Genomic DNA, 25,107 nt, shown 5'->3' on the forward strand with positions numbered 1-25,107 from the left:
GTTAATAAGATTATGACGACTTTGTAAAATTATAAGTATTCCTAACTTTAAACTTTTCTCATAAAAATCACGACTTGATTCGTGGAAAAATTACATATTTTATACATTACAACTTTCTGACCTTATTTTTTTAACATGCTACTTTAGCTTATATTATTAAAACTTGAATTTGTAATTTTTGTGTAACTTTATGCTTCTATATTGAGGACTTTATTATTGAAAGACTTCAAATTGACTTTATTTTTGTAAGACTTACATACTTAAATACAGTATATATTGTAAAATAACTTTTTTGCAAAGATTAAGAGAACATATTTTGTAAAACTAAGAATTTTTAATGACTTCATTCCTGAAGTATAGATTCACTCACTCTCATAAAATCAGAAAAATAAAGCTTTTATTCTCATAAAAATAAAGCCTTTATGTACACAATTCAGAATTTATTCTCGTTACATAGCAACTATATTGTTGAAAAAGCACGCTTGTAATTATATTCCTTGACGTACTTATATTGGAAAACGAATCTTGACCGAGCCTACCTCCAATCATGGGCGGAGAAACGTGGTGTTGGTGCAGCCTTATGTAAACTGAAACTATTATGTCACAAATTGCCCTCTATTACAGATGCAATTGCAAATATTTTAAATGGACAAACAAAAAAAAAGAATCATGCTGCTATTCAGCTAATTTTAATCAGAGTTGGCCTTATGCGTCAACAATTTCAAAAATGTATTTACTTTCAAGCACATTAAGTTTTTGATATATATTAAAAAAAATTTCTTTGTAAGTTTGACCTATAAAAACTTGCGCAATACTAATTTTACAATGCGTTGTCAAGAATTTTATCAAAATTTGTTGACCAGTGTTATTAGTAAATTTTCCCTAATATTTCCCTCTAAAGTATACTCATTAATAAATATTATTGACCCACATTTTGACAGCTTGTGCAGAAAACCCAAGTGGTCTAGCCAGAGAGCGCTGACCATATCCTAGCTTTTCCTGCGCTTGTAGCTGTTAAAAAACGGGCGCAGACGCTTTCTCTGTTTTCTCAAGGCGGCCCAGCTGCAGCTGTTACATGTCATTTACTTTCCCCCAAAATAACCAATTAATACGCTCAGATGGAGCTGAGGTTTTTACGCCGGCTCGGAAATCTCACGGCGCGCCACTCGATATTTCCTGCACGTGCGAGATTTGTAGCCTCGTTATTTGTTTTAGCTCAAATTTCTGCATGGGCCAATGATGTTTTCTCCGAGATTAATAGGACGGGGCGCACCGCTTTTGCGTTTAATTGTTATGTCATTCGGTAACAGGTTCAGCTTCCATGCGCCAGTGAAATTGTTGGCTATATTTAAATTATAGCCAAGGTAAAAAAAAAAAAAAGGTATGGCCAGCGTTAATGTTCTCAACAAATGGGAGGAAATATTAGAAGGAATTCGAGGGAACGTCAACAAACATTGCGAAATTCAGTTTATCTGGAGAAATCATAACATTTTAGCTGTTGATATGAAACACGACCTAAGTTGGAAAAAAAAAAAACTGTGTATTGCGATTTCATTCTTGTCAAATTACGATTATTTTCTTGCAATATTTCAACTTTATTTTGGTTAAATTAAAACTTTATTCATATTCAATTATTACTTTATTATTACTCTTCCCCTACTAAATTACTGTTTTCGCTCCCAAAGTCACAACTTGATTAGTATAAAAAAATTAAGACTTTTATTTGACAGGGTATATTTTAGTATCATAAAAACAATTTTTTCTCTTTAAAAATTCTAAATTTATTTGAGTAAAATCTCAGTTTTATTCCCGTAAAATAAAAACTTTCATTTTCATAATATTGTAAATAAATTCTAATCTATGCTTTTGTATGTTGTCTATTCTTATATGACTTTCTCCCTTCAAGCATAAGATTATAACTTCAATTGCATATATTTTTTATTTCAATCCTGTAAAATTATCATCTTTTGAGTAATAAAACAACTATATTCTCATTTAATTATAACATTGCAGCTATTTCTTTTGAATTGTAAAATACGACCTTTTAGTTTTGTTGTTATCATCTTTATTTTATTTGGGTAAATGTTTTTTTTTTCTTATAAAGTCAAAACTTAAGTCGCATAAAACGTTGTTTCTTTGTGAGTAATATAAATGTATTCACATGACTTAATAATCCTAATATTGGAACGGTTAGGACTTTGTGATCAGAAAACTTTGGCATTATGTTGTACTTGTAAAATTATGACTTTATTATTGTGACAGTCCAACTTTTCTATTTTACAACTTTTTTTTCATGTGTAAATACAACTTGATTTTTGTCATTTGTATTGTTTTTCCTAATAACATTTTGACCTTATTCTCAGAAGACATGAACAAAACATGATTATATCCTCATATTGAAAAACACCTACTTTTTTTTACAGTACTTCATGAAATTAGTTTTTCCGTAGCTGAATTTTCTATGATCTCAATAATCATTCACAAATTTCTGCAGGAAACAACGTCATGCTAACAGTCAAATTATATCTACACAAGTAATAAAAAGCATTTTATTGTCAACATTACATAAGTAAAAAATCCCCCCCAAAATGATGCAATGATCGACTCTCTGACAATACTTGACCACAATTGGCCAATTGTCATGTGACAAGCCCCTCGCCCAGAATTGCTTGTGTTTCCACAAATTTGAGCGTCAACTTGCTCTATTTGCGCATTTTCTTCCCACGTTTGCGGGAAGAATGCATTTTTGGGATGGTTCGAGGTCTTAGTGAGTTAAACGCAATTAGGCAGTCATCTGTACAAACAAGCTCGGGGCAAAAACCACACAGGCGGAGGAACGGGGGGGTAAAGAACTCTGGACTCTGGCTAACGTGAGAGCGGAGGGCTCGACGCACGACTGACGCTGTCAAGACTCGAACGCTGTGGCCTGATTGTCGGCAGATGTGCTTCCTCTGCTTCCTGTCATGTGATGGCACACCGAAGACGTATTGCACTGCGATAGGTGATTTGGTAATACTGATGGAAATTAGGATACTTCCTGACTTCGAGACACATCTGCTCAGTGCTCTATTGTGAAATGTATATTGTGGGGGGGGCAAAATAGATGCGATGTTATCAACATGGCGTGTTCTGCGGACCTGCTATATTACACAAAAGTGAGCTACGGATCTGCAAAAACTCCAATGACACGACAGATGGATTATGTCATGAAAAAAGTTTGTTAGAAAAATCAGCGCGGGCCAAGAAGTTGATTGGACGGATCCACTAGGGATTCATATGTGGGACACTGGTTATGATAAAACTGCTGTGATGGCAATAATCCAAAATCGTGAAATTTGGTAATTTTGCGTTTGAAGCAGTGTAATAATAGTTTGGGATATTTTTTTTTTTTTACTATGGTTAGTTTTTATTTTGTTTTGCCTTTTTTTGTTTAATCCAATTAGTTTGAATTTGTTCAAAGAGTGGGTTTGTTTGTTTTTGTTTGGAAAAAAATGCTTCGTTTTAGTTTAGTTATAGTATGTAATGTTAGTTTATATATATATATATATATATATATATATATATATATATATATATATATATACATACAGTAATGACTATCTAAATAAAATCTGAAGAAATTCAACAATTTTGCCCCATTTTTTGTTTCAATCCAATGGACATTGTGCTGCTCCTACTGTGTGCGACTTGGTCACCTTGGGGTGGACGGTTATTCTTCTAAGCCACAGTAAAAGTAGTCGTCCGTTTCAGAATTGATTGCACTATGAAGATTTATACCTTATATAAATATATTCTTACATTGTCTAGTCTACATGTGTTGTTCTACATAACCACTAATGTGAAGTAAAGCGCTCAAGATCTTATGTAATGACGGGGATGGTGTGTCATGTTTTGGACATTTTCACACACACACCCAAAAAAAAAAAAAATAATCACCTGGAAAACTGAAATGGTGAGAAACTGATTTACGCTGTAGCTACACAAATAAATTGTACAAAGTCTCTGCACGTATTCAGCAATCATCTGACATTCTTATTTTGGATTTTATGATGTATATTATTTTATTAATTTGATTTGGAGTTACATTTATGGAATTATTGTTTATGGAATTATTATGAAACATTTTTTGGGCAGTTTTCCGTTTCATTTCCATTAAATCTGTTTTCGTTCACGCAAAATAATAAGCAGCTTTGAACCGTGACCTAAGAAAAAAGATATGTTACGAAACCCTGATGTCTTTTTTTTTTTTTTTGGACATAATGATTATACTTTGTTGTCACTTTTCATTTGACAGAAATAATTTCGTGTATGATTTAATTGTGCCAATAATCAAGCTAATTTCGCTAGATGGATGCCAAAACAAAACAATCTCCCAAAGTTGCACGTTTGGAAACTGGCGACTGAAGAAACTTGTCCAACGGGTCGTACGAGGCCTTCTACCAAGTAAATATTATGTTTGGCCCAAGAAGAAAACAAGTGTATTATTTGCTGAGCGCATTTATTAAAACCATTCTGCAGCTCTCTGGGTGGCTCGTCCCTAATCTCCATCCATGAGTCCTCCACGTGGAGACGGTCCAACACAAACTTTGCTCTCAGACAACAGAGCGTAATGTCTTTTTTCTTTGAAAATCCTGCACCCAAAGCTCCGCTGACGTGATCTTTTTTTTTTTATGACGAAGGTGCTGAAAATCCAACAATAACCAGAGGGGACAAGAGTACAAACTCTGTACTCAAGTTGCAGTACAGATACTTGTTTGAAAAAAAAAGACTGGTAAATGTAAAGTAGAAGCACTGATTACAGTCTGGTTCACATTTCTTCATTGCTCTGCTGTCACTTTTTTGGCTTTATAACTCGCTTAGATTTCAGTCAATCAAATCGTACAAGTTTTTGAGATACAAGCAGTTACTTAGTTGATTTTTTATTAAATTTTTTTTTTATTTGAAATACTGACACTAGATCAATTTACTTCCTAAGTAGTAGAAATTTGCAGAAAGTGAACAAAACGAGTCTCCAAGTTGTTTATTATCATTCTACGTAGGAGTTTACTGTCAAACTTAACATGAAAACAAAGACTCTACACATTGTGTAGTAAACCAAACCGTGGGAAAGTGTGCTAGCTTAATGCTAACACAAACAATACTAACACAAAATGCAACCCAGGGGTGGGCAAACTTTTTGATTGGCGGGCCACAATGGGTAGTAAAATTTGACAGATGGGCCGGACCAGGAGCAGATGGATGGAGTGTTTTGGTAACCTCACCTCAAAGGAGAAAAAAAATTTAATTTTAAATGAAAGTGAACAAAAGCATTACAACAAAACATGTCTTAGAAAAACCACAGTATTTAGAAAATAAAACATTATCATTTAATTTTTTTCAAGTTCATCGGGCCTGATTAAAACGTTTAACGGGCCACATGTGGCCCCCAGGCCGTAGTTTGCCCACACCTGGCGTAAATATCGACAGTGCAACGGGGCATTTGTCCTTCAGCCCAGTGACCAACGACATCAGTGTAAATCGTAAAGTCGATCAAGTTGGTCTTGCTATTGTTAGTGACAAAATGCGACAAAAACGGTGCCTCATTATGTAAGTGGAATTATCCTAAACTCATTTTAAGGGGTGGGCAGCTGTTGTTGAGAGCGAGCTGCGTTCCCAGGGTTCATATCAGGGTTGGAGAAAGGTGGGGGTTCCTTCTAATTAAACTCCCTCAGGGTGGGAACGTGAATGGAGGTCTGTTTTGGCAACGCCACACCATCATGTGTGTGCGCGCTCCGACTTAATGCCGCCTGACAGGTCATGGCTGCCGCTCAGCTGCTGGCGTTGGCGTACGGGGGTCTCGGCTTACAGGCGGCGGTGGAGAAAGGGTGGCAAGGCGAGAGGGGTGGAGCGCCAAAGTTCACAAGAACAGTAGCGCGGATGTCGCGTTTCACCACCTAATTAAGCTTTCGCTAAGACTCATGGCGAATCCTGGGAATGATTTGAACATTTTTACGCCATGCTCTAGATGGCAAATTATCCATTCTGGCATCGAGTGGATGAACATTTCATTGTCCTGCCTGTCACTGTATGTCGCTGGCATTGATAGATGTACTAATCATTTTCAGAGCAGAAAAGTTGAATTGGATCGTTTCGCAACACAGTGCTTGGGAATCGCTGAACTTGCAAAAGTGGTGCCTTCAAGGTCCCTGCAAAAGACAGGAAAAAAAAGTATCCCTCACATCCATCTCATAGATGCTTCCGCACACTTCCAAGGTTGTTTCGGAATAAAACGATTAGCCACGGAGCGCACGAGTCGGTCAGCACAATGGCTTCCAGCTGTCCGGTGCGGTGTGACGCCGCCGGGGGAATATTTTGGAGCCCTTGTCACTTTGGCAAAGTCTTCACACTTGATTAGCGAGGCCCCATTCCACACGTGAAAGTACGAGCGGAAGAAAATTGTCTCCATGTTGCAGAGGCCTCTGATAAACTTTGCCAGCTTTTTGCCGCCAGACTGTTTAGTCCGATCGATGACGGCACAGACACAAGCTTGATAATCAACACAAAAATGTGCTGTGAGTGGCAATGTCAAGTTCAGTAAAGCAAATGCTTCAATGGGTATATCTGGGGTTTTTTCCCACTGGTTTGTGATTCTGAGAGCCGTTTTGTCCTTATCAATTGATTTTACCTGGCTGTTTTTTTTTTTTGGGGGGGGGGGGTGATTTAACTTTTTTCACCCCAGTTTTAAGTTTCAACAAGATGTCACAGATCTTTTGTTTTATTGTTTTGTGTATTTCTTTCTTTATTTTTAGTTTTTTTTTAACTCATGGAGAGGTTAGAGTCAGACATTTTGTCCTTGTCACATTCAATTACTTTAATTTTGCTTTCTATTTTGTTTTTCATTTGGTTTATTTTTGTATTTTATATTTGTATAAAGCTTCAGTTATCTTTATTACAATTGTATTAATTAATTTACTTTTAGTATCCTTTTTATTGCATAGTGTTATTGTATATCTAAAACATTGTGGGTTTTTTTCTTTATTTTATTTTTCTACATCATAAATAAAAACAATAATAATTATATTTAAAAAATAAATTAACATAATTCAATAAATATAGTTCAGAGACAGTGTGAATCTAAACTAAGCATTATAAAGCCTCATTTTGGATGCCCCTCTCATACTAGCGCAACTGTTGGTAATAATAATAATAATAATATTCCATTTATTAGTCCCACAATGGGGAAATTTGAGATTCGAACCCAGGCCTCCTGGGGAGACTGGGTCCTGAACGCGGCGCCTTAGACCACTCGGCCATCCTGGTGTACCTAATAAATTGAATGATACTTTGTATTTTTGCCATGCAAATTGACTTGAATTCCATCTGGAGTCTACAGAGCAAGAGTTGCGATCTTTGCAAAAAAATAAGGATGATTTGCTCCATAAATCAAGCAAAAAAAAATATGTAACTAAAAAGTTGAACCTTTGGCCTCTTTGTTTCCAGTGACCAATAGCGTGTGGTCGTGCGTGTGGCCCCCGCCAAGCTCAAAGCACATAGAGCACCACACATACCTGCAGGCTGCATGCAGCTGCTGTTAAATCTTCCCGACTAACCTGCACCTTCTGTGCAAACAAGCCGCAGTACGCCAGTCACGTGAACGCCTCGCTTACTCCAAAACTATGTGGTCTTTTTTTTTGCCTCCCCTCTGTGTGAGTCAGATGGCTTTTGGTGCGTTTTGTAAGCAGATTATTTCAGATCAAGATGTTGGCGCGTGTAGAAAGCCCATTTAATTCCCTTTTGTACTGGAGTCCCCAATGAGGAATGTGACTGAGTAATAACCGTATTAATGTTTAATATTTTCAAGAGATGATTGACAGAAATTTCATCATGTGTTTCGCGTCGCAATTTTAGAACCACTTTCTCCATTAGTGCCCGTGACCCGTCAATTACTTGCGGTTTACAGAACAGAGGGGGTTACAACAACACCTGAAAAAAAAAAACACCCGCCCACAACTAAAACAAATAGGAGTCCTGCCTCTTACGTATTCAGGCACCCGGCGAGGTGTCGACAACACGTGAAACTCTACGCAAGCGTGAACTCGCCCCAGTTCCTCAACGTTGCTCCATTTGCTGCCCGGCTATCGTATCCAGTTGCCGCCGCTGAGAATTGACCCCCGCATCATTCACGGAGTTAAAAGAGTTGGGGGAGAGGGCTTACCTTGACGTGAGCGGCTGGAGGTGCTGAGCGGCGGACATGCAGACGAGCCAGAAGGGTTCGAGTTTCCATTCCATCAGCTGTGAGCCACCAGTCTGGGTGGTGACACCAATGCACGACATCACGGCTGGAAAATATACCTGTGTGGAGAAGGGCACTTTGTCACAATGAATAGAGGCTGTTGAGTGAACTATTACAGAGGACAAGGCTGATTTGCACAGTTACTTTTGCTTTTCTCGATCATGAGATGCTTTTAGGCCATTTTTCATGGAAATAAATCATGAGGAAAGAACCAGTCCGTGGAAACCGTCCGTCCATGATGTGAAACTGCATTCATGAATCGTTAATATTTTCAGGTAGAAAAGGCCACTTCAGAATGTAGTCGAAATATTTAATACGATTAATTAATAATCTAATTCAATAGAAGGCGTACATTTTGCTGCATACTTTGGATGGTAAAAAAGTAGTCATCTGGTGCACAAATTGCATTTGATTAAGTAAACAAACAGTTAGCCAACATCAATGCACCTATAATTTAAATAGCAAGGTTATTATTAAGAAGAAAAAAAACATGTAATTTTCCTGCATGGTTGGGGTGAGAGGGTGATGGAAATCTAAAATATCTAAAATTATAAATTGTAAAAGCAGTTGTCCAAATTGAAATCTTAGGTAGCTACATAGATAATTGACCGACTTTGGTAGATGGTGAGGTAACCATGTGTTTATCCTTTTGGTTGGCTGAGAGAATCCTTGAGCTGATGTATGGCAGAGACCAACCGACCGACCGAAATGAACCATCGACCGACACGACCCTAAAAAGTTGAATGCACCTGTCCAACTTTGCCATTTTTGGAAGTACGGACGGCTGGTCACGGAACGGCATTCCGGAAAACGGGACGGGACAGATGGATATGTTGCTAGGTATACAGGCTAATCGGTAGGGTAACCATGTGATTACTCCTTCGAGATTGGCAAAATCCTTTATTAGATATGCAACAGAGCCTGATTTTTAAATACATTGATCAGGGAAATTAAATCATAGCAGCAAAAATCACGATCATGATTAAAATTTAATTGATTGAGCTGGTGGCTAGCGATTTGATTATTTGCGTTGCATCTAGGGAGCTAGGAAGCTATCTAGACAGATAGCTGGCTAAGTAGGTAGCTAGCTTAATATAGTGGATGTTTAGAAATCAAGCTTAGCAGGTATTGTTAACCTATGTGTAAAATGTACAAAATGTTACATCGAGCTACATCCTTTGTAGCTAGCTAGGCAGCTAACAACGAGATAAGTCACACGGCAACCAAAGTTGTGTATTTTTGTACACGGAAAGTAGTGACAACTGACCGTTTCAAGACACTTTGTTGTGAAAATTACATTTTAATGAAGGGGAAAAAAACAGCTAGTATTGTGTCTTCATTTAAGGGTGTAGCAAGTTATTTTAGCACAATCGTAGCTAGTTGGTATCTATGAACGCGGTAATCGTAGGCGAGAGAAAGTGAAGGAAGTGAGACGTGATTACCAGTGACTGAGGCTTTCCACCACAAACCGCGTGTGTGAATCATATCTCTTTGAGACTAAAGCCACCGTCTCGGGGAGCCTTTGTATTTTTTTTTTTTTTTTTTTTTTAATGTCACTGCTAATCAGTGCAGGCAACACGGCCTATCTGTGAATTCCAAGGGCAACAGGAAGTCTTGATTAGGTCTCGGGAGGAAGTCGGTGGAAATTTGTGGTCACTAACAACAATGTGCAGCCACCAACTTAGAGCACAAACTGTGAAATTTACAATACATGCTAAATCTATTGGATGAACTGGTATTTAGCTTGGAAAATGCCTTTAAACAGTCCAATTTGGTGGGTGGGTCCTCAAACAATTGTGGTTGTTTGTACTGGATGGAAAATCTGCATAATTTTTGTATTGTCTCTAATTATTGCTGTATTTTGTTTTACTGCCTGCACTCTGGATGCACTGTCATACAAAGTATTATGTGCTTGTCCCTGAAGGTACAATACGCGTGTCTGGGAGAAAGAGAAAGAGAAAGAGAAAGAGAGAGATAGAGAGATAGCGAGATAGTGAGAGAAAGAAAGATAGAGAGAGAGAGAGAGAGAGAGAGAGAGAAAGAGAGAGAGAGAAATATGTATTGGGCTAATAATTAACCATTTAATATTTAATTAATTTGGGATTCAGTATGGACTTTTGGAAAAAATAGTTAATATTTTAGTAGCAAGACAGCCTTTTTAAAAAGGGTAAAATGTTGCTGCATGCTTTGAATTGGAAAGAAGTAGGACCATCTGGTGGACAAATTAAAAAGCAAATAGTCCAAATTGAAATCTTTATGTAAAGAATTGCATTCACACTTTTTCAGACAGAACATATGCTAAAATTAAGGTGGTGTAAAATTTATAACATTTTGTAAAATTTTGCTGCATGCTTTGAATGGGGGAAAGAATGTTTTAGTTGCGGGCAGGTGTTTTTTTTTTTTCAGGTGTTGTTGTAATCTGGTGCACGAATTCAGAAGATGGTCACTCAAATCTTAAAATATCGATTTTAGTAGTTGAAGTTGTGACACAAATTAGCCATTGTCCAATAACTTATTTCAGTACGGAAGGGTATGCTGGACTGGGCGCCGGCCAATCGCAAAGGCACACATAGACAAACAACCATACACACTCACAATTACACCTAGGGACAATTTGTTGTGTCCCATCAACCTACAATGTATGTCTTTGGAATGTGGGAGGAAACCGGAGTACCCAAAGAAAACCCACATAGGCACGGGTTAAACTCCACACAGGAAGGTCGGAGCCAGAATCAAACCCTGCACCTCAGTACTGTGATGCCATCGTGCTAACCGGTCATCCACTGTGCCGCCCCAACAAACGACAAACCTGTCCATTGGATCTTTAAAGGGTTAAAAATGTTATTGTTATACTTACTGGGATTGTTTACATTTGCGTTCGCTCATATGGAAAAATATATTTCCGGATAAAATAGATCCACAGTATTCCGATTCTCACCAATCCAGTCCCCCCTATAATGCTGCCTAAAAGCAGCTATACATAGAATAAATCACATACAGCCGATAATGTTCATAATAAAGTCTCCTTCAACTGTCTTCAAGTAAGCTTTTCTCTACGGGACCGGTGAAACCAAACACAAATATGTCACATATTTTAATAAAGTTTTTCTTCCCACAGTCCACCAGGGCCCATGTCATTTAAAACCCCACAGAAGCCATAATAAGTACATATAGCTAAAAATCTTGTCTTATCTTGAGGAACAAATATTAAAAACTTGACCTGTAATAACATAACGGAAAGGAGGAGCGGGGATTTACCTGCACGGAAAAGGAAATGAAACAGTCGTGACCACGCGGGGGCAACGGGAAGCCAACGCTTGACAGTTTGGACGACCAGGCTTGAGCACACTTCTTTTTTTTTTTCTTTTTTTTTTTTTAGCACTTCATCTGTCAACGAATGTATAATGAGGCTCATTACACGGGGCGAGGCTCATGCAGCAGACAACCCGGCATTCCTGTGTTTTATCTGATTCGTGCTAGCGTGTACCTGTGGCTCACGTGAAGAAGAAAAAAAAAATGACACTTTCCTTTCGACTAAAGTGCTGAAATATATATTTTTTATCCCTCTCTCATCATGTGTAATAGCAGGATACACTATTGCTGATTCACAAAAACCTCTCTCAACGTCGCCATTGTGGAAGGCCAAGGCGGAGTCCTGTCATGCTCCGGGAGCCAAATCGTCCAACGTGATTCTCTTGGCATGGAATACGGTGTTTCCACGCCAAATAAACACAAGCCACAAGAAAACCAAGCCTATATCAAACCATCAGCGGCGAAAGGAAGAAGCGAGGAAACATTGGACATGGTTTAAATTTGTAGCTGGTGTATAGAGGAAAGTCATGGTTTAGACTTGTACCCAGTGTGAAGGAAAGTAACATTTTCACATTCTTAACTGGCATAGAAGCATACAAAAGTTAACCGGCATGAGTAGCCGCACAGAGACATGCACACACGTTCGCCATAGGTGAAAATTATTGGTGCGGGATGTCGGTAAGTGCATTTGAGTATCTGGGCGTGAGCATTTTGCTTATGTTTTCCAGTTTTAACTGCATTCAATATATGTTTGAAAAGTGCAACGGGCAAATGCATGACAGGACGTATTGTGTAAAAAACCAGAGCACTAAAGATAAACCGTGACAGAGCTGGGAAACATAAATCATTCTAATTTGTGTGTGAAATTGTAAACGTTACGTTGACAATCTAATTTCCCTCACGGGATGACACATCTATCGATTGATGACTAAGACAAAAATTTGAAAAATATAAGTCAATTGTTGAGTTAAACCTTGCTTATTGCTTTGGGATTTTTCATTATTTATTTATTTATTTTTCATTTAGTTTTTACTTTTTTTGTTCAGGTAGTTCATTACTTTTTAAAACAGGTTGATTTGTTTTTTTTATTAGTTTTTATTTTTTTGAAAACACTTTCACTTAAGTTTTAGTATTAGTTTTAATTCTATTTGTATATATATATATCTATATATAGATATATATATATTTTATTTATTTATTTATTTTTTTTTAATTCAATTTGTTCAGTGTATGAAAAAAAATTTAAAAAAAAAATAAAAAGATTATTACGTCTTGGGTAATAATGTACAATTCTCAAACAACTGTTTGACCTTCCTTCTCCAGCATGGATGAAAAGCACACTAAAAAAGGAACCCCCGAATATTAATAGTAGATATGAATTGGCAAAGATGAAAACAAAGGATTTTTTATGCTAATTATACTTACTTTTAGTCAGTTTCACTGACATAATATTTAGATTCAGTTGGTTTTAATTTTTTTTATTTTATCACATTAGCAAAAATGTTTTTTCAATTTTAGTTTTAGTTATTTCGTTAGTTTTTGCTAAAATAATAACATTGGTTTGGACATTACGGGAAAAGCAAATATTCAAGGAGGGGTGCTTTATGAGGACTACAGGCCTCATGCCTTTGTTAGCTTCTTGGAGTTCAAGTGCTGTCTTTGGGTTGGCCAATGTAAATATTTCTATCCCTCTGTTGTCTTACAAAAATGCAGTGTATGTACTCCATCACTCAACTCAGACTAAATAAAGTCTTTGCTTGTTTTTCTTTTTTATTGTATGATTGTTTGTGCGCTTTGTTCTCTCTCTGGTGGACATTGTTTCCATTCCTTTCAGCTGCCGTCCACCGAGAATTACTCGACCCAAACCACCCTCCACCCCCTAAAAACGACATGTGTTGAAGAGAGTTAAGCGTTTAGGGTCTGCCGCATGACAAATATCGGCACCTATCAGTTCAAACAAGAACGAAGCAATTTCGATTTTCAGACTGCCCGTTGGGATGATTTACACCCTGTTTCAGGTTGTGTTATTTTTCAGACCTAATAGGGAGTTCAGGATACAAGAAAAACACTTCGCTTCGCATAATAAGGAGGTCGACTGAAGTTTTATCTCTGGCGCGTATCTGATAAAACATGCCTCCTTTCAAGCGTGATACAAGCTGAGAACGGGTGGTCCGAAGCGGAGGCACGGCCCGGTGATTTGTGGCTCTTGTGGAGACTCCGAAATCAGAAGGGATAAGGAACGATTGGATTGCTTTTTTTTTCTTCCTTCACAAAACGCTTGGAACGTAGCGTGGAAGCAGAGGGGGGGGGGGGGAATATGAGGGCCCTGCACGTCACTAAAAAGTCAGAATTATCGTCGGGGATTTAAAGCGGTCAACAAGGGTGAAGTGGAAGTTAGATTATAGAAAAAAATATATGTACAGTATAGTCCTCGAACCACCTCCATCTTCTTCATGATTTCACGGTCGCGCTGGGCCTGCCCGGAAGATTTTCAAATACTATATCTGTCTACAAATTCGAGAAACTGTCCATGAATATTTTATTGTTGAATATAACACACTAATATTTGTAAAAATCTTGTCCCATACACTTAAAGGAACATTGATCTTGACCATGTGTGGGCAAACTACGGCCTGGGGGCCACATGCGGCCCGTTAAACATTTTAATCCGGCCCACCAAACTAGAAAAAAAAAAAAATTAATAAAGCTTGTTAATGTTTTATTTTTTAAATGCTCGGGTGTGTAAAACACAGGTATTTTATTGTAATGTTTTGTTCATTTTCATTTAAAATTAAATGTATTTTTTTCTCCGTTGAGGTGAGGTTACCAAAACACTCCAATTTTTAGAACCCATTGTGGCCCACCAATCAAAAAGTTTGCCCATCCCTGGTCTTGACTATCGATTCCAGTTCAACTTTTGGGCAACATCTGTTTTCAAAGTAGTATTTCACATTCATCACATGTTTTGCTATAGTACAATTAAAATAACAATGTGCTGTTGCACACCACAGATAAGATGAGGATTACAAATTTTCTGAACTTTTGCCATGCATTAAAAAAACAGCAATGAATTAAACACACAGCAATGATTTTTCTTCCCAAAGGAAAAATAAAAAACATTCTTCGGGGGGGAATTGATTCTTAAAGGGTTTAAGTCCTTTTTAAAGATTCTCAGAATTAAGAATCAGGATGAACTAGTGGGTCTTATCAAAAACTGGTTTGATTATTCAATTGGTGAGAATGGAACTGGATCATTTCAGGAGACAGAAGACCAGACGGTAAAAGCGTACTGTACATTTCATTCATGATCCTGCCCTTGGAAACAATCACTTTTTTTTTTTTACATTGACGTTACCGAGGACAAACTTTTCACATCATTGTTGCTCCGATCGGGCGAGATGGTGTCAAATCCCGACCGCAAGTTGGCCAACTCTCCACTTTGTGGGCTCGTATAAAGTTTAAGTAACCACGAAGCTGCCTCTCCGGACTTTTGACATTTAAGGCTGTGGACCACTAGAAAACGCTTTCTCCCTCTGACCTAAAGACTCGCACTCCATGTCTGGAAGAGCCATTTGAATGCAGAACTTTTGGTCCAGTGTTTTATGAATATGCGGCGCCACCGTGTTTTGACTTCCAGTCTTGAGACCGGCTAAATGCCAAAAACCATACCCGAGCAGGATCTTGTAATCATGTTTCGTCGCACTGTACTTCAATGTTGGCACGGTCAGACCCAAGCTTGTGTTATTTGTAGGACTCTTTGTTTTAATATGCAAGAGATTCCCAGCGTCTTGAATTTATGGTGCAACCTATTACAATACGTTACCATTATTCATTGCTTTGGGTTACGACCACATCTTTGAAATATTACCGTCATAGTCATATGGGTCTCTTCTAGGATGTATTTTTTGTGTTCGCAATACTTTAGCTATTTCGCAAATATATAAAATGCCACAAGATGGCACCCTAGCCTGTCTAAATAGGAAAGTAGTACAGTTAGTGCACGAAAGGATATATTGACGTGATAAACATCGGCAGAGAGACAAGCTTTTAATTTGATCTTTTTCATGAATTCTATTGGTGTTTCTTGCCTTTGTTATCGAACACCTGTCATTTATAATTGCGAAAAAAAAAAGGGTATTCACAATGTAAGCTTTTTCCTTTTAATTAAGAACACAAGGCAAGCCACCCGGTCCACACTCTGACAAGTTGGGGCAACAGTGTGCGTTAACATCCTGTCAACACTCGTGACTTTAAAATTAAAGCATAACAATATGAAAAAAATTTCTTGGGTAACTGATGCATTTCACATCCATCCATCCATTATCTAAGCCGCCTCTCCTCACGGGGGTGCTGGAGCCTATCCCAGCTGTCTATGGGCAGTAGGCAGGGGACAGGCTGAATCGGTTGCCAGCCAATCACAGGGCACACAGAGCCAAACAACCATGCAGGCGCACACTCTTACCTAGGAGCATTTTAGAGTGTCCAATCAACCTGCCATGCATGTTTTTGGAATGTGGGATGAAATCGTAGGCAGGGGGAGAACATGCAAACTCCATAGAGGAAGGCCGGAGCCAGAATCAAACCATGCACCTCTGCGCTGTGAGGCCAGCGTGCTAACCAGTCGTCCACTGTGCCACTCCAAACAATATATATTAAGTTAAGTAAGCCACCGCGCTGTCATTGCAGTCACACTTTCATTTGTGCTAATTGCTGATATTTGAGTGTGAGTGTTAAATAAGTTGCCATATGGCTCAAGGAAGTGTTGAAACTGTCCATGCTTTTATTTTGAAGGTCTGACTTTTACCAGGATGCGTTACGCTGATGTTGTCACTCATACAAATTTTAGGAAATGTTTCGGATGAACATGCAAGGATTCTGTGAAATTTCATTATTTTTTTCTGTACAAGAAACTAGCAGATGTACGAAAACCGGAAATATTTGTAGAACATGAAAATATTTGAAAAAATGATTTTCACTGTAATGTTTAAAAAATGCAGCAGTGTTTAAGATTGCTTTCCAAGTAAGCAAAATTAATAATGACCTGCAGCAAATCCTGATCAGCAACGGAAGCGGACAATTAGAATGACGATAATCTTTGGTCTTTAATGGTGTTGCAGGACTTTCAAACTGAACCGACCTCCATCCACCAAAACCTCCGACTCCACACACACTGCTGTTATTCTCAGACACACACTTTGACTTGTCTGAAGGACTTTTTATAGAGGAAGTCAATCATTTCCCGGCCAAACTGCGTCCCGGTGAGATGAGAACAGATGGTTCGACCCGAAAAGCCAACGTCTGTCGTCAAGCGGCGAGGTTACGTCATTAGCCAAGTGAGTCTGATGAAGGTCAAAAGGGAGTGGGAAGGTTGAGCCCCCACGGAGCTCCTCCTAATTATCACGTTCAGTGTCAAACATTGCCGAGGAAATCTCCATTGAAGAATTTGTTACCAAAATATGCTTTCTGTTTTGGAAACACTTGAAACTGACGTGGCTTTCCTCTTTTGAGACGCGTGAGGTTTTGGCAAACAAGAGATTTAGTTTCCCATAATCCATTAGTACCACTTGTAGCAAAGTCTCTATTGTTTGCACTTTTTGGGATACTGATCTATGTTTGTCGCGGTTGTTAGCGGATGTGCATGCGGTTGCAACTCATGAGGCTGATTAGGAGCCTTTTGTTCAGTTTCGACATTTAAATTCCAATGCAAATTGCTAGGACTTTTAGAATCATGGAAAACAATGACAGACGTTGTACACATTGCGCAATATGTTGTGCACTCACCAGCCAAGGCATTCAGTCCAATTAAATAACTCCACTTTAAGCAGAAATTAAATAAAAACATTCAATATGTTCTGTGTGCGCTCACTACTTTAAACATGGTGTTCTGATTAATATTTCGTTTGTAGAGTAAGAAATAAACATAATAATCTACCCCGTTTTGCGCCCTCTCATGGGCGGCCATTTTGACCTGCAGTGCCACTTGCTGTCGACTGCAATTGACCTCAAAGTGCCCACGGGTTCAGCTTGCAAACATCACGACTCACCTGTTTTCTGGGTTCGGTGATGCAAGGTGCTGTTGTTTTTTTATGTCACTTACTAGGCCACGCCCCTTAAAAATCTCTTCAAGAACAATTTGGGTTTTAATGCCACTATTTTTAATAATATTTGCTCTAATGTTCCAATGTTTCTGTCCTGAATCCATTTCAATTTAAATAGCGGTTTCATTTGAATTGAAGTGACAGATTTTTGTGAAAATCTGTGTCTTTTTTTTTTTTTTTATTTGCATAATCCTGTTAAAGTAAAAAGTCCCTTGCACTCCAAGCTTCGTTAATGTACCCAATGGGACTAACTATTGTCCCATTTCCAGGACAAAAGGGTATAAGTGTGGTCCTAAGCAATAGAAGTCAAGTGTCAAGGTGAATCACTGAGGTTAGCCACATGACAAGATTTCTGGACAGCCATTATCTTATGTTTGCATGAGTTAATTACATCCCAGCTTGGGGAGCGTGCATGTGTATGTGTGGTCAGGCAAATGTCAATAAAAACCCTCAAACTGAGTTAAACACCCCAAAAAAAAAGCAGGGGACTCTTCTTGAAGGATGATGAAACAAATGGAAGCAGTCATAAGGAGGAGTTGACACAAGGCTAAGTAATGAAAGCCAGACAGCAAAAATTGAATCTGAACGCCTCAATGAGACCAAGCAGGGCCGCTGATGAAAACATTGCAAGATTTTTTTTTTCATCGCTCGTTTTAATCACATGCGTCGAAATGTTTTCTTGGAAGTGAATTTTCACATAGATGTGGAGGTGGCGTTGGTGTGACGACATGGTGGACCTGAGTGAAATTACAGCCACTTTTGTTTGGAATATGACTTAATTAAGTCATTTTAAAATCAGTACAATATTTAGAAGAGTTGTAATCGTCACCGCTCAGAAATTTAGATTTTGTCAGCAACACATCTCAGCCAAAACAAGTATACGCCACCAGAGAGAACTCCAAACACAAATAAGTTTTCAATTGAAGGAACAAAAGACCTTTTCACAACGCACACATAGTGTTGTTCTTAATTCCAACAAAATGACATAATTTCCACCCAAATATTCATTTTGATATTAACTTGAAATGAAGTACTCACAGCATGTGGATGGTGGTGGCGCTAAAAGAAATGCTAACAGATTAGCCTGCTTCCGTGCGTTGACTGACAGGAAATGCACCTGCTAAACACTTCAAAATAAGAGTCAACTTTCAAAATCAAAGTTTAAACAAAACACAACAATTTGCAATTAGTAATATTTACTTGAATATTAAACTACTTATACAGTGGTATCACAACTAACAAGCTTAATTCATTCGCTGTGTTAACAAGTGAAATGGATTGAAATTCCATTACTCCATTCTCCTAAAAAAAAAAAAAGAAAATATTTTTTGTTCATAACTAAACACACTACAAGAGAATGAATAGAAATATCATTATTGCCTGACCGATTTGATTGGCGAATATCAGCTCTTTAAAAATCGGCTGAAATATTTTTTTGTCAATTAATTAATTTTATTTTTTTTAATTACATGTTAGCACATTACAACATAAGACACAACTAATAAAATTCAATTCAATTCAATTGTTGTCATTTTGTATTTATGTGTTTGACTCTTAGTTAATAAATTTCACTTCACTCATTCACCCTTATGTGAAGCTAGAGTAGTTAAAATTTTTTATAGCAATCTAAAAGCAAAAATCTGATGGCTCGCAACTCAAAAAACTCAGAAGTCAAGTCACTTTTTTTTTTGTGCGACTGAGTTAAAATGTATTGCAGCTGAGGTAAACGGTCACTACTCGTCCATTCTGTCATGTTTCCTTTTGTGTGACAAAATGACATTTCTGGGTTGAGATCAAAAGCAGACTTTCAAAATGACCACGTTGATGTCATTGAACATCCACGCCAAAGCCATCCAAGCCCATCATCCTCGACTATATTAGGGGGAAAATCCAGAAGTGAGCACTTTCCATTTCTTGGGAAAAGGCTAACTTTTTCCGCCCTAAAAATGCCTGGGACGGTACAATTTCATCCGTGTATTCAAAGTCTTCTTTGGCCACATTGTGAGTGCATATTTCCGTCATTGGACAGTCTGATGGAGGATAACTGCACATATTGCTTGTCTGATTTTTTTTTTTTTTATTTAATTGTATCTGGTTCTTTACTCCTGAAAAATAAAGTAAACCACTGCGGCTTTCACAAATCTTTTTTTTTTTTTAGTCCCATTTTATAACTCAATTTTGTACTGCCTGCAGTTTATTTTGGTGGTAATTAAATTTTTGGTCCAATTGATACGTGTGATTGGCCAATCTGCATTCCGGGGGCGTGGTTTATTCAATTCGGCGCTAATCCAAATCAGGTCTGTTCTTTACTGGATAACTCTTGTCCCAGACGTCGTCCGTTCACCTGGAAATCCATCAGCTCCATTGTTTGCTATGTTGCAATTAAATATCAATTTCTTGCAGCTGCTCCTCGTGTTTTGGATCCACCTGTCACGACTTTAAATCTCATTCATCCGCCGGTAAGTGACAAGGATGACGGCAGTGTTCGAACACTTTGTGACGACGTCAGCTTGGATGGCAAACAAAGCAAACTATCAGGAGGTCAGACGGACCAATAAATTGAAGCAAAACGGAACCCAGAGGAAAGCGTTCATCCCGATCCAATAACTCTTTACGCTCTCTCCGTCTATTATATTTTATGTCTGCGTAAGCTTCGGGCCTGATTGCATTAACAGGCCTGCACGAGGCCTTGGAAGGACAAACCAGCCTGCGGAGGATGGGAGTCTGGACAGGAATGGCGGGTTTTATAATGAGGGGAAAAGTACATTCATCAACGTATATATTTGCATCTGCTGGCAAGTGTTGAGAAAAAAACCTCTCGGGTCGGAAGCGGCTAGGGTTGGAACGTGGAGTGTTTTGGGGGATGAAGCGAAATTTCCTTATTGAGGCAGATAGCAATAAATTGGTCAAAGAGGAGAACACCCACTTTCTGAAAACGTCGCGGTGGTCTCGCCTCCATTCGTTAACGTCTCTTTTCTGGCAGTGACGACGCAAAACGGGACTGCCCACTGTGAGAAAAAAAATCCATACCGAGTGCAGCACTACGTGAGGTTGTCAGTGTTGGGAAAGTTCATCTTCTAAGTGATCTAATTCAAAGTTCAGCTCACAAATCGTAAAATGAAGTCGATCGGTTCATAGTTCAGAAGTGGAAATATTTGGAACAAAGTTCATCGTTCCAAAAATGAACTCTTAAATAGTTCTCGGGCGCTGGTCATAGCTCGGAATGCGTCATTGTACTTTGTTGTTGTTGTTTTTTTTTTCTCTGTTTGTGTTGAGCCAGATTTTTTCCTTGTAGTGTAACAAGAGAAAACCTGGCACTTCAACAAAAAATGAACTGCCGTTCATTGGCCCCACAATGAGCTTATTCACAGAAATGTTCACCAAGCAAAAATATGAACAAGTTCAATGAACCATAATTCATTAAACTGCGTCATGCACAACACTGATCAGTGGTATAAATCACCTTTATCTCTCACCAAGGTTATTATAGGAAATGAAAACTAATGAAAAAACTCAAATTAAAATTGGAAAGACATTTTTATTAGCAAAATAAAAATGAAAGCAAAAATGCTTTTAAAAAAGCTAACTTGTTGTACAACCATATCTCCAGAAGAAAAAAACCCAAACAGTTATTTGAGAATTGTAGTTTACTTGACTTTATTGCACAATAGTACTAATTTTGCAGAAATATGCCATATATTTAAAAGAACAACTAAAACTAATACTAAAACTAAGAAAAACTCAACTAAAATGAAGCTTTTTCAAAACAACGACAAAGAAAAATGAACGTGTTCCAACAACGAACGGAATTTTTAAAATGAAAGTTAAAATGTAAAAAATAACTATAATGAAAAACCCAGAATTATTATACCAACGCCTCTCACACGCTACTGAAACGCTTTCATACACTGCTGAAAAACAAGCTGCTGCAACTCTGGCACATAACAACTGAAAAAGCTCTCACACCCACAACTCAAATGTCCACACTACTGAAATGCTATGACAGAGATACTAAAATGCTCTCACACAAACTGCTGATATGCTCTCACTCACTCATGAAAGGATATATGCGCACACACCAACCTCACTAAAATGCTCTCACATTAATCACACACTACTGAAAAACAGTCACGCAGGCTCAAGACTCTCATTACACCAATGAAACCTCTCACATTTTCCACTAAAATGCGTTCTGACACAGAAAATTAATTGCTCACACACTCTTGAAACACTCGACGTACCAAAATGCTCTCACATCCAACATTGATGTGTTCTCACACTTACTGAAACCTTCCCACATGCACCTGAAAAATGAATTTCTCACACACCAGCGAAATGCTCCTGAAAGATGTACTGAAAGTCTCTGGCACAGAACACTCATACACACTGATGAAATGCTCTCATTTACTACTGTAAAATTGTTAGCTCACAAAAATGAAATGTTCTGAAGCGACTGAAACATCAGCACACACTCCCGGATGCTCTCACACAATTTACTTCTGATTCGGATTCTAAACTGCTCTCACACTCTATTGAAACCCTCTCACACTGATGAACCACTCTCACACAGAGCTGAATATAATTGGCAACAGATGGATATACAGATTAACTATGCCGGAAGAGCATTATCTTGTTCTGCCAGTCACTATAACTCACTGGCATGGATTGACGAACAATGGGTATTTTTGAAAGAGAAAAAAAAACCTTTGGACCAATTAGGTGAAACTGGATAATTTTCCGCAACATACCCAACGAGCTCTACAGTAGGGAACCTCGAATCACTGCAAGAGCTCATCATGGCGATCATCGCCATACGTCACACATCACTTTGAAGTCTTTACCACAGTATGCTGCTCGCTGGCATGTAAAGTCTCTGCAAGCCATTAAGAATAATGTATTCTCGGGCCTGATTCAAGCCATATTGATATTTCCTCTTGTGGAAATGAGCGCAAAGAACAACAACACAGGTTTAAAGGTTATAAACATGAAGAGGATCCGGGACAAAGATAATTGTCGCAATTTTCCATGATTCATCCACGCCGAAGCGTCGAGTGCTGATAGCGGCCGTGAACTCTGTGACATGATGACGACACGAGGAGTTGAAGGGTTTCATCACATGCAGTGCAGCCTTTATGCCATCGGTGGGAAAAGTACGGCACGTGGGCTCCATTCCTTCATCCTTCCCAATAAGCATTTTCATTATCAAGACTCATGGAATATTTCTTGTTTTCATTTTTTTTTTCCCTTGAAATTGGATTATTCAAATTTACACAATCGTTCAAAAGTTGGTCACTTAGAAATGTTCTTTTTTTTTTTTAAATTACTTTTGATAAGTGACCCCCAAACTTCTCAATGGTAGTGTATTCGGTCAAATTTTATTCTGTAACCTCATGGATTTATTGTGTTTTAAGTGATAAAATTACAAAATATTATTCAAATTTATTTTTATTATCATTATTATTATTGTTGTTATTATTGTTATTATTACTATTGTTATTAGTGTTATTATTATTATTACTTTTATCATTCTTTTATTGAAAGAAACTATTACATTAGTTTATGGAAACATTTTTTGTGGAAAAATATATATATATATTATCATTAATTTTCAACATGCAGTACCAAGCAAAGAAATAGATTATTTCAACTATGTGATAAATATTAACCGACACGGAATTACTGCTTACTGCTGGTCCAAATAAAATAAAATAAAATAAAATAAAATAAAATAAAATAAAATAAAGAAGAAGATAATTTAAGCCTTTAAGGACCATGGAATTTTAAAGCAAATTTAGAGATTAAAGTTGTGTTCTTCCGAAATAAAACCATAATATGATATTATTCAGAGGGAAGTGATTTTTTTTTTTACATTCACGACTGAAAAGACAACCATGTTCTCTACATAAATAGCACCCTTCTAAAAAAATAATTCATTTTATTCTTGAAATAAAAATACTTTCTTACTGCAATAATAATAATTTTGTGTGTCAAAAAATTATGTAAAAATTGAAAAAGAAATCATGTCATGATGTCAGAATTGGCCAAAAGCTAAGGTAGGGAGAAGTAATTGGTGTAGGATGTTTGTTTTACAGGAACATTGTTCCCCATTTGTAGGTAATTGCTATATGCCCATTTTCAAATCATGCCACATAATAACTTATTCCAAATACTTTTGCCGAGTACGACTTCAAACCCGCCTTAAACACAACCACCTGACGGGATAAACCAAACCTCAGTGTGGTTGGTGTAGTAAGATTAGAAAAACAGATAAACAACACAGCTGCTATATATTTGCATTACAAATACTAAGAAAACACGCTTACAAAGTAATGAAAAAAATAAAAAATCTACATCTTCAACTCCAAGACAGTAAGCGTGTGTATATTTCTGTCAGTTTCCCTCACAAAACGGCCATGAGATATGTTTTCCACCACGGCCATATTGTCATTTATCCACACCACAATGGCTGTAATCTACTTATTAAACAATAAACTGTGGCAGTGAACCATAAAATAGACACACACACACACACATAGTGTATATATATATACAGTATTTCAAACGGAGACCACACAAAATGGAATTCCAGGGAGCCGCAGGACGTCATCTATAATTAAAGCTATATGGAGACGTACAGTATGAATGAGATAAAGACGAACACTGCTTCCTATAAGTCACAGGAAGAAGACGAAGGCCTCCCAAAACTTGGCGTTGTGGCTTTAAGAGACATCTTTACTGGCGATTCTAAATGAGCTTGGGGCCTGAGGGGCATTTGTGATAAATGATGCCATGTCATTTAAAAAAAGTGCGTACGTAAGAACAGTTATGCAGGCCATAATTCAAACATATTAAATCAATTCTTTGCTTCGGGCCAACTAAACGTTCTGATATCATTGTCAAATAAATCTGATCATTTTATTTTTTCCTGACGACTAAAACAAAGGTCGTATTTTTGTCAAGATTTTACAGTAGTCCTGTCTTTTAGTATTGTTTCTATATGACTTTATAGTGACTTTAAATTCATATTGTCACTTAATCTATGAAAAAAACTATTGCCGTTGTTGATTTCTTTTACATATCTAATCGGCAAGATCGGATCAGAAGATAAATAGCATTTTATGCAAATATGTTTATCAGTTTTTATAATTTAATAATTTAGCAAAGCCAACATTTTTTAATAATTAAAATTTTTATTATTTTTACACAACAGACGAAGAACAACAAAATGTTGCTTTGGTATTAATTATTTAATATTTGCTGTGTTTGTCTTTATTTCATGTAAGGCAATAAGAAAACTGCTCAAGTAAATTTGTTCCAAATCTCCCAAAAAAAAAAAAAGAAAAAATTATATAATGCTCTCAATATTAAAAGCCAATGGGTGTTTGTATATTTTAATGGCGGGTTCAAGGGGTCTTAATTCAATTT

At 37.5% G+C, this 25,107-nt stretch overlaps 1 protein-coding gene across 1 annotated transcript in view; it reads right to left on the reverse strand.

The window, feature by feature from the left end:
• LOC148338541 (uncharacterized) overlaps positions 1 to 18,836 on the reverse strand; it is a 90,793-nt gene extending 71,957 nt beyond the window's left edge. The window contains exons 1-2 of the mRNA XM_088293843.1: positions 18,721 to 18,836; positions 8,195 to 8,331 (exon numbers count right to left, since the gene is read on the reverse strand). Of these exons, the coding sequence (XP_088149969.1) occupies positions 8,195 to 8,313 (119 nt within the window). The 5' untranslated portion in view covers positions 8,314 to 8,331; positions 18,721 to 18,836. The remainder of the gene's footprint in view (positions 1 to 8,194; positions 8,332 to 18,720) is intronic.
• Positions 18,837 to 25,107: the final 6,271 nt, after the last annotated feature.

The sequence above is a fragment of the Idiotropiscis lumnitzeri genome, chromosome 4 (genome assembly GCF_059441095.1).
Source record: "Idiotropiscis lumnitzeri isolate Australia: NSW breed Sydney's pygmy pipehorse chromosome 4, RoL_Ilum_1.0, whole genome shotgun sequence".
Classification (NCBI taxonomy): Eukaryota; Metazoa; Chordata; class Actinopteri; order Syngnathiformes; family Syngnathidae; genus Idiotropiscis; species Idiotropiscis lumnitzeri.